The sequence below is a fragment of the Suricata suricatta genome, chromosome 10 (assembly GCF_006229205.1).
Source record: "Suricata suricatta isolate VVHF042 chromosome 10, meerkat_22Aug2017_6uvM2_HiC, whole genome shotgun sequence".
NCBI lineage: Eukaryota > Metazoa > Chordata > Mammalia > Carnivora > Herpestidae > Suricata > Suricata suricatta.
This window is the reverse complement of record NC_043709.1, coordinates 57,227,730-57,237,973: the sequence shown is the minus strand read 5'-3', so window position 1 is coordinate 57,237,973 and position 10,244 is coordinate 57,227,730. Positions and strand designations below refer to the sequence as shown.

General features: G+C 51.1%; 2 protein-coding genes across 2 annotated transcripts in view; one reads left to right on the top strand and one right to left on the bottom strand.

Moving 5' to 3' along the window:
• Positions 1–42: 42 nt before the first annotated feature.
• LOC115305155 lies at positions 43–6,267 on the bottom strand. The gene is made up of 5 exons (XM_029955465.1): positions 6,262–6,267; positions 5,942–6,209; positions 5,116–5,262; positions 4,756–4,806; positions 43–240 (listed from the first exon to the last, which is right to left on the bottom strand). Exons 1-5 carry the CDS (start codon positions 6,265–6,267, stop codon positions 71–73), a joined length of 642 nt encoding a protein of 213 aa, XP_029811325.1. The 3' UTR covers positions 43–70.
• Positions 6,268–10,157: 3,890 nt separating this feature from the next.
• The window catches only part of GDF11 (growth differentiation factor 11), a 9,689-nt gene continuing 9,602 nt past the window's right edge, over positions 10,158–10,244 (top strand). Inside the window, exon 1 of the mRNA XM_029955464.1 lies at positions 10,158–10,238. Coding sequence (XP_029811324.1) covers positions 10,158–10,238 — 81 coding nt within the window. The remainder of the gene's footprint in view (positions 10,239–10,244) is intronic.

The following is a 10,244-nucleotide window of genomic DNA, read 5'->3' as shown; positions in this document are numbered from 1 at the left end:
TAGGCAGGCAGCGGAAGAGAAGCAAAGATGCTGGGGGGAAAAAAGTATTCATCTGTTTATTGTGCTGCCACTAGATGCCAGGCATGTGCTGTGCACAGGAGATGGAGGGGGCGGACAAGAGAAGAAAGACCATGGCACTGACCTCAGCCAGCAGACAGACCCAAGTCCACACTGAGCAGAGACAGAAACCCCTGGGGTAAATGGACAAGCTCAGAGGGAGGGGCAGGTGGTGTCTTTGCCCTAGAGGAAAAAGAGAAATAAGAGAGTTGAGATTTTGTATCACAAAGGTGGGTGGTACTCTCTAAGACGACTTTAGAGGATAAAGAAAGAAGCTCTCAGTTCCTGGGACCAGGAAAGAGCCAAGTGTAAAAAAAAGGAGGAGTTTTAAAAGTCCAGGGCAGGCTGGGGTTGGCTAGCTCAAAGGGCTTAGGAAGGATGTGGTGAAAAATGGATGGGAAAGTGGTCTGAAGTCACAACTGAGAAACTTTAGACACATAATAACCAAGTATAACGCTTGGTCCTTGATTAAATCTTTGTCTGAACAAACGAACTGTCAGACATTTGAGAACAACTGGGGGACTTTGAATATGGACTGACAATTAGACGTGAGAAAATAACTTTGTGAGCTATGATGATAGTATGATTATATAGGAAAATTACTCTATTTTAAAGATGCACACTAAAATATTTAAGAGTGATGTCATAACTGTATTTGCTTTGGAATACGTCACAGCGCAACAGATGAAGCAAAAAGCAGAGAGTCTAGGTGATAGGACAATTGAGGGCCTAGAAGGCTGTGTCAGGTATTTTTTTTTTTCTTTTAAGTAAACTCGGTGCCCAATGTGGGGCTCAAACTCAGGACCCAAGATCAAGAGTCACATCTTTTATGGACTGAGCCACCCAGGCACCCCAATATTTTAAAGGCAATGGGAAATGTTCTAAAGGCAGTGGGGAGTGGGGGGGAGTTTTGGAGAGGATGATCTATCTTGGGGCTGGTGCTACATTGAAATAAGGAGGAATGAATGGCAGGTGACCCATAAGATAGTTGAGACATCACTGCCACCATCCAAGGGAGAGTTAATGAAGGCTGGAAACACAGGGCCCCTGGGTGGCTCCATAGATTAAGCATCTGACTCTTGATCTCAGCTCAGGTCTTGATCTCAGCGTTGTGAGTTCAAATCCCACATTGGGCTCCGTGATGGGGGTGAAGCCTACTTAAAAAAGGGAAGGGGAGGGGAAGGGAAGGAAGGGAAAAGAAGGCTGGAACCCTGGAAGAAAGGGAAGTCTGAGTGGCATTTCAGAGGGCAAATAAAGGACTGGGTGACTGCCTACCTGTGGAAGGGAAGAATAAGTGGGAGAAATCTGAGATGATTCAGAGCTTCTAGACCTGGGCACCAGGGGGAGGAGGTGGTGTTCACCCAAGGCAGGAGGCACACACAGGGGCGTCCAGGTGGAGAGATCCACCAGGAATTAGAGATGTGAAACTCAGGAGAGAGTAGTCAAACTAGAGATAAAAGTGATTTTAAATTCATAGATAGGTGAGGACCAGAGCAAGAGAAGAAAACAAAGACAGAGCTGCAGGGAATCCTTATGTTTCAGGTACATGTGGAAGGGACCAGTTTGCAATAAAGGAGCCCAAAAGAAAAGGAAGCTGTAGAGTAGGACCCACACATGCTACCCAGCTCAGTACTAGCATTATACACATTAGCTCATTTGACTCTCAGAAAAACCCTTTGAGATCTGTATGATTGGTCCTGTTTTAGAGATAGGAAACCGAGATTCTAGGACAGGGAATGACATGCCCAGAGTCCAAACCAGTAATCACCGGTGTTAGAATTTGAACCCAGATCTCTTAGGGTTTCAAGGCCTGTGTTACTCCACTTTCTTTTGAGGGTTGGGAGAAAGAGTACTTCACAGCAGGAAGGACAGTGACCAGAAGCATCAAATCGTATAGAAAGGTCAATTTGGGTGAGAAACAAGAGAAGACCATTGGATGGGGTGGTCTTCTCCAGAACAATGTCAGGGCAGAATCTGGAGCACCTGCTGGGCCTGAGAAGGGAGGAGAGGAAGGTGGAAACATCCAGGTGAGGTGGGCAGGGGCGGAGCTGAGGTGAATGTCAGGAGAAGAATAATAGTGCAGGGAAGATGGCAGGTGGGGTAGGGTCAGAGAGACCCCCGGAGAACAGCCAGTGTGGTGCTGGTAGCAGGATGGCAAGAAAAGCCCACACCGAGTCAAGTTCATGGAGACAGAGAGTAGAAAGGTGGTTGCCAGAGGCTGGGGGAGGGAGAAACAAGGAGTTAGCAGTCAATGGGTTTCAGTTTGGGAAGATGAAGAAGTTCTGGAGATGGATGGCCATGATGGTTGCATACCACAGTGGATGTACCTAGTGCTGCTGAAGTGGACTCCTTTCTTTTTAAGTTTATTTATTTATTTTGAAAGAAGGAGGGGCAGAGAGAGGGAGACAGAATCCCAGCCAGAGCCCAACACAGAGCTCAAACACACAAACCCTGAGATCATGACCTGAGCGGAAAGCAAGAGTCAGTTGCTTAACCGACTGAGCCACCCAGGCACTCCTGACCTGTTCTCTTAAAAATGGTTCAACTGGTAGCTTTTATGTCATATATATTTTTTCAACACACACACACACACACACACACACACACACATGGCCCACCCCCTAGTCTGGAAAAGTCGGCATACAGCCCTGTGTCTTTCTGAGTCGGGAAGCAGCTGACTGGGACCTGCCCCCTCACATCATGTCCTTCAGAGCTTCCAACACCTACTCCACAGGCCTGGCATCCAGATATGCATCCGCCCTGACTGGCTCATGCTGCTGTCCCTTGGGTTCCTGGCACCAGTTGCTGGCTGGTGAGCCGGGGTGGGCACCCTTGCCCCTCCCCAGAGCCCGAGGCCCCCTGAAGCCCAGATCCCCATGAGGAGCCCAGCACCTGCTTGCTTGCATGCATACCTTCTCCCCTCCACCCAGTACCCCCTGCGCCTGCCTGAACCCCACTAGGAGGGGCTGGCTCAAGGATAAGTTGTGGGTGCCCTGGTAGGAGAGGCCCCATGACCTAGGAGCTGCTACCTGCAGAGGCCAGTGTGGGTGGGGAACATGAGAAAGGTGTGAGGAGACTGGGAAGGACGGGATGAGAGAGAAGGGAAAACAAGAGTTGAAGACAGCTGGGAGATACAGGAGAGAATAGGGGAAGGGGAGGCATGGTATGGTGTGGTGAGCAATAGACAGGGGAAAGCAGATGCCAAGGAAAGGGTGGGAAGGAGGAAGAAGAGGAGTGGGAGACAGAGAAACCAAAGGGTGCATCAGCATCAAGGCCATCCCTTCACCAGAGAGGATAGAAAGGGTGGGGGCTAGAACTTAAGGTCAGGAGGTTGGGTCTGAATTAGGGAACTGAGATCTAAACCCAAAGGCCCGGCTTTGGTTATAAGGGAGGTGTGGGTGCTCGATGACAGCTCCAGAACTGCGCAGTTAGATCAAAACAAGGGCAAAGTCAGAGATGCCATGGTTGGTGGAGTCACGGTGGTGGCCCTCTCTGACTGCCCCTCCCCACTCCCCCCATCCCCCGCTGCTCGGCAAGATAAGGTCAAAGCACCCTAGGACCCAGAAGAACACCATCACTGCCAAAATCACCTACATCCTCTCTGCAAGGAAAGGAGGCTCAGGGGCCACTTGCAGGTGGCAGGTATCAGACACACAGACTCCGGGGGCCCGCCCACCTCTAGCATGCGCCCTGAGCCCTGAGGTCAGAGGCCCTGGTGCCACACAGGCTGCAGGCAAGAATGGGGGGACTTTGGCCAAACTTTCACACTTCCTGAGCCTCAGCTTCCTCCCTGTTAAGAGGAAAACTCACAGGGCAGTTGTGAGGATTGCAGAAGAAATTAAAGGAATCAGTTTTGTTACCTACCTTCAGCCTTTATCTTACCCTGTTTTGGGGTTCATGGGAATGAAATTGATTTTGCTTTGAGAAATATCTGGACTCCACCCCACTTGAGGTGGCCAAGGAAAGGGTTGGGAGGGACAATTCAGCCTCCTTCCATCCCTCCTTCCCTCCTTGGTCTCAGCCCAGAGCCCCATTCCAAACCCCAGGGCCCAGCCCACCGCCCCCTCCACCACCTGGGCTCCATCCTCACACTCTGACTCAGTTCTTGCCTGTTCCTTTCCCTGCTCCTTGGGCCCAACTTCTGGCCACTCGTTCTCCCCAGCCTTGCCTGGCTCCTGTCTCAGGCTCCTCCCTATTGCCAGTGGGGTCAGTACAGATGCTCAGCTGGTGAATGAGCAGGGCAGGTGGCCTCAGCCTGCTCGTGCACAGCCTGGGCCAGGAGGTCAGCTGCTGTGTGGCTCTGGTGCAGGGCCAGCTCAGTAGGGCAGTGGTCTCCACCTGAGAATCACAGACCCACACAACTAACCAGTCCCCGGGGATGGAGCGATATGAACATGGGAGCAACGAGAAGAGGCAATGCTGGGACGGGGTAGCTACTTCAGGCTTCTGTTCCTTGGGGCATTCCTTCATCCATCCATGAATCCATCAGTTTACTGAAAGCCTAAACTGGCCAGGCACAGGGACTATATGGAGATGAGTGCTGCCCTCAAGGTGATTACAGCCTGTAGGCACAAACAACAAACAGTGTGGGGAGGGGTGTGCCAAAGAGAAGCTCTGGGTGCTGGGAGCCACCTGCCATAGGCTGAGGGGAGCAGAGAGCACTGAAGGCCTTGGGGAGGATTCGCTCAACCTGCTCACATGGTAGACCCCCTTCCCGTGGATGTGGATGTGGCTTCGCAGTCCAGGACCCTAGAAGTGAGGAGAGGATGCAGGGTTTGAATGGGTGGGGGTCGCTGGCACCGCCAGGCAGAGCCCAGAGCAATCTGTCCTGCCCTCACATCTCTAATTTCTGGTTCCCTTTCCCAAACGCCACCCAGACGTTCTGGCCATCCGCACACCCTCACCATCGCTACGCAAGTACATGCACACGCGCGCGCGCACACACACCTCATCTGGCAACCACCTTGACGCCCACCGCCCTCTCCTAGACACTGGATTCCCTCTGAATATTCCAGCTCCCCTCAGCTGGCAGCCCACCTCCTGGGTCAGCACACCCACCAGCGTTTTGAAGTCCCTGGAAAAGGAGAACGGCTTTATGCTCAGACCCCTCCTTTCCTTGGATCAGCAGGTGCCTCATGCTGGCCAAACTGGCAAGGGGGCAGCCTTGGCCATGGCCCCCAGCAGGACCCCATGTCAGGCCTGGTCCTGGAGAGGGAACAATTGTTGAGAAGCCTGGGGAGACTGAGTGGAAGTGGGGAAGAGGGTGCACCTATGGGATTGGAGGGCTGGGCCTAAGGGAAGGGGAGGGGGGTAGAGTAGGGGTGTCTTCCGGAAGACCAGTGGGCCAAGGAGGACGTGACTCCAGATGATTCTCAGAGTTCCCCAGGTATACTCCACCTCCACCTGCTCTCCGCCAGATACAAAGGATCTGGCTCCCTCCTCCTGACCTCCAACTTCTCTTCAAGGGCCTTGGGGTTAAAGAGGTTAACAGGCCTGCTAGGAGATCCAGCAGGATAATTATAGGGTTTAGAACCTGGTGTGGAAGAGGATGGTAATTACACAGTGAGGTCCTCCCTGGGGGCTTCAGGCTTTGTGGGCACAGACCTGGGCGGAGTCCTTTCCACTAACATTCCAGCCCAGAATAGTCTCCCCGGACCACATTCCCAGAGGCTCACGCTGGGAGGGCAGGGGAAGGAGGAAGCAAGCCTAGTAGGGAAGCCCCTCAGTCCCTTCCCCTCAGCAGCTTCTCAATGACCCCAGTCCCTCCCCTCCTTGGAAAGCCCTGCGGTGCCGGGGAATGAGCCACTGATCCTAAAAATAGGGCCTTTAGGAGGAAAAAGTGAGAAGAGATGGCATTAGGGATTCCGAGTTGCTGCCCACTGACCCAGCTGTAAGGGACAATGCGGTTTAGGTATGCGGGGTAGTCTGCGGGGTGGGGGTCCCTGGTAGCAGGAGTCCCTCCTCTTTATAGAAGTTCCCCCGTTCTGGTGTCTCCGGCTCCGAGAGTGGCCCAGGTGTCTCTGGCTTGAACCCTGGTGACCGGCTCCCAAGACCTGCAGTTCCTCTTCCTGAGGACGGAACAGACCCGAGCTCCTCTTTCCTCCAGTAGCTCCTGAAACCTCACTCCTCCCCCTGGGACACTTCCCGCTTCTCTCTGGGCAGCTCGCAGCCTTCAAACCTCAAAGCCTTCCCTTAGGCCCCGACCCACATTTGCGGTTAACCAGTCAGGACCTTGCAGGAGGCGGGCCTTGAAGGTTGCCTGGGTAACGCTAGAGAGGGGCACCCAGGGCAGGACGACAGTTGCCTGGGAGACCAAGACAGTGGGCGGGGCCGCAAACCCCGGTTAGCCAGTTTGGGGATGAGAAAAGATCTAAATGTCCAGATCCTCTCTCCCAGCTCCTTTTCCTTGAAGCCTACAGGGCCCCCTCCTGAGGACTGGGTCTTGAGCAGCTGGAAGTCTGAAGCTCCTGAAAGAGACCTCCCAGAGGTTAGTTCCCGCAGCTTAGGGGGACCCAACAGTAACCGAGCTTGAGGGAAATAAGGATAGAGGCAAGATGCAGAAGGGGCTGGAGAAAAAAAAAAACAAGGCTTAATGCATTATGATATAGAACTCTTGGACTAGAAATCTAAAGTGAAAATATTTAAAGTATGCAAAGCAAAACAGCAGTTCCAGTCCCACCTCCAAGGAGCTAAAATTCCAGATTCTACCACCAGATGGCAGTCCTGCCCACTCATTGTATTAAGCTTCGTTCTGGAACCGGTGGGGAAGAAGTCAGAAGGTGGAAATCTTTTCTATCTCACAAGTTGTTCCTGACTCTTGCTCTCTGGCATTTGGCAGACACTTATAACTCCTCGTGGCCATAAATACTCAATTTTCTCTCCCCCTCAACCCGGCTCTGACCAGATTCACTTAGCGGGGTTCATTCATTCTTCGTTCAAAGGAGCTAAGGAACACTTAGGTGGAAGAATTTCATGCTGCCTTGGGTCCCACTCACAGTGTAAGGGTGATAAATGGGGTAATAGTAATGACTAATTAACTCATTTAGAATTGTGTGTCAGAGGGGGGGAAAAGAAATCTTTTTAAGGCAGTTAATTCTCATAACTTTATGAAATAGGTAGAATATTGTTATCCCCATCTTACAGATGAGTATAAAGAGCCATGTTCACACAGCCAGGTAAGCAGAAGGGCTAGACCTTGAATCCAGGAAGCCTGGTTTTAGTCTAGAAGCTATATGAGAGTAACCTCCATACCACACAGAATGGTGCAGATGTAGCTAGGAAGAGCAACTACTCTAGGCTTTGGAGTCAGGAATGGACTTCTGGAAGACATGTCTAAAATCTCTATACTAAGGGGCGCCTGGGTGGCTCAGTCAGTTGGGCGACCAGCTACGGCTCAGGTATGATCTCACGATTTGGTTCATGGGTTTGGGCCCCGCATCGGGCTCTGTGCTGACAGCTAGTTCGGAGCCTGGAGCCTGCTTCGGATTCTGTGTCTCCCTTTCTCTCTGACCCTCCCCTGCTCGCACTGTCTCTCTCTCTCTCTCAAAAATAAATAAAAAACAAACAATATATATATATATAATCTCTCTACTGAGACCCGCAGAAAGAATAAATTTGGCCAAGAAACTGAGGAGTGGGATAGGAGGGAGAGCTGTTCTAAGACGAGGAAACAATTTATGCAAAGATTCAGAGTTGATCAAGAGAGAAGAGAAAGGTGAAGTCTAGCTCCAGGTTTCTGGCCTGATGATTGTTATTCAGAAAATGAAAATGTGCCTCAGCAAGATGGGGACACGTTTTCAGGGGAGATAAGGAATTCTCTATTTATCATATTTAACTCATATTTGAGGTACCTCGGGACATCCAGATAGAAATATCAAGGAGGCATCTGTCTTGGAGTTTTGGCTGGTACTGTTTACCTAGTGTCCTGTCCAGTATAGATGTTTCCTTAGGAAATGGGCTGAGTCATTTATCTTTGCATCTCTTCAAGACCTTCCATTAGAAACATGCTTGGTGAGGAAGTGAAGGCTAGGCAGCTCCCTCCGAGGAAGGAGAAAGGGGTGATACAACCTCTGCTCTCAAGGAGTTTTACTGAGGAAATTACCTCAAAGAAACATTTTTGGAGAACAGGCTATGCCAGAATATGTAGTAAAGGCAATCACTGCTCTAAGAGATCAGAAAGGAAAGAATCATGAAGAAGGAGCGCATGAAGGTCATTATTGACTGATTGATTACTATGTAATCCTCACAACTTGTTGAGGAGTGATGGTATGATCCTTATTTTATAGATGAAGAAACTTGATGAAATGTTGAGATGCCCATGTCTTGGTCCAAACCAAGAGAGAGAACAAGCTGTCTAATTTATTCCATTCTGTTTCAGTCTTAGTTTTCTTCTCCATGGAAATGGTTCATTTCTTCAAAGTTCCCCAGCTTCATCCTCCTGATCCTTATCCAACCTTCCTGCCTCACATCTGGACCTCCAGTTTCTTCCCTCATTTCACTCCAGCTCCCAACCCAAGTTGGTCCTTATGCCTAGTGTTCCATTTCAAGACATTCTCTTGGGCTCTAATCCAGAGAGGAAACAAGTGTCTCTTTTTTCTGCCTGAGAAGCCCAACAATGATCATCCTGTTACTTAATAAAACATTGCGTGTACCAGAAAATGAGCAAGACCTGATCCCTTCAAACATTTTCAATCTATTGGCTGTCTGTTGACCTCCAGGACTTTGGACTCAAGAAATAAGTGTGGGTAAACCGAGGACTGGGAAGAAGAATCCAGAACCAGAAGTCAAGCACCTCCGGAGCATTTTAGCTCTCTTCCACTCTACCCTCTGGCTGTATCCAGGGTCACACTTGCAAGCTAGGGCTGGTCCTGCATTGCATCTAGGTTTCTCCCTTTGCAACTTGCTGTCTCCAACTCAGGACACCTGAGGGCAGACCTCTCTCTCTCATTCTCTGCAATTACAAGAGCCTTCTCACACTTCTGTTGCCGATGCAACAGTGTAGCTAAGAATTCAGTTCCAGATTCCTCTGCTGCAAGCAAGTGGTCTCTGGCCTGCTTCCTCCACTCTGCCAGTGATTCCCAGTGGTCCATAGTTCCTGCCTTTTCCAGCCTGCTGACTCCTTTACCCCTTTCAAGCCTCAATTTCAGGCTCACACTCTTCCCAGTTCTAAGACTCCCTCTTGGGTCAGGGCTTCCCACCACCTTCCCACCTGCTCAGATAGTCCCTGGACTCTTTCTCTCCTAGTCTTCCTTGCTAACCCCCATGTCCCTTCCTCCCATTTCACTGTTCTGAGCCCCTAGGGAGCCCAGCCTGATGCTGCCCTCCATGGCTTCTTTAAACATTTTCTTTGGGCTACCTCTGGTAGCTGGGGCTCCTCTGGGTTCAAAGTCTCCACTTCGTCCCCTGGGCTCTCCATACTCCCACCAAGGCTGTACCTGTCTCCGTGCTGTCTCTCCCTCCCTCAGGAGTCTCTGTCTTCTCATCTCTGCCTTCCCCTGATCTTCTGTGCCTGCCTTTTCAGGGGCTCCCTTGGCATCTCCCAAGCCTCCGTCTCTAGATTTCTCTCCTTCTCCTTCCTTCCCAGGGCTCTGGTCTCTGTCCTGTCAGTTCCTCTGCCCCTGTTCCCATCCCTCTGCATCCCTGACCTCTTGTGGTCTGGCTCCACAGACCTCCATCTCTTCCTTCTTGTCTGGCCATACTTCTCTCCTCTCTCTGGTCTCTCTCCCCTGTCTTTGTCCCTGATTTCCCCCCTCTAACTGTCCCTCTAGTTCTACCAGTGTCTTTCCTTCTCTATCTCTGTCTCTCAAGCTAAGTCTCTCCTTTCTCTGTCTTCTCCCCACTGACTTTCTTATTTCCCCCTTTGTCTCTCTCTTTCCTCTTGCTGCTGCTCTTCCTATCTCTGTCTCTGATCTGTCTCCTACCCCTTTATCTTTCCGTCTCTCCTTGGTCTCTCTGATTCTGACTTTCTCTATCCCTCCTTTCCTCTCCCTCACCCCAATATCTCTGTCTCTTCATCTCTCTCTGGGCCCTCGCTCCCCCCCCCTCTCCCTCCCTCTCTCTCTCTTTTCCTCGGCTCTCTCCGGCTCCCTCTCTCGCCTCGGATGACAGCGCTGCCTCTTTTGTTGGCTCCGCAGCCAATCGCGGCCGCTGACGACACGGGGGCCGGGGCTATAAAGGGCCTGGCCCGG

Bases quoted from the DNA above. Each gene is read 5' to 3' on its own strand.
- LOC115305155 (XM_029955465.1), bottom strand. The intron at 5,263-5,941 runs GTCAGTGGGCAG...TTCCCTCTCCAG, and splicing joins GCATTGTCCCTTACAGCTGG to GACCAGGCCTGACATGGGGT. The intron at 241-4,755 runs GTGAGCAGGTTG...TTTTTCCTCTAG, and splicing joins ACGGGAAGGGGGTCTACCAT to GGCAAAGACACCACCTGCCC.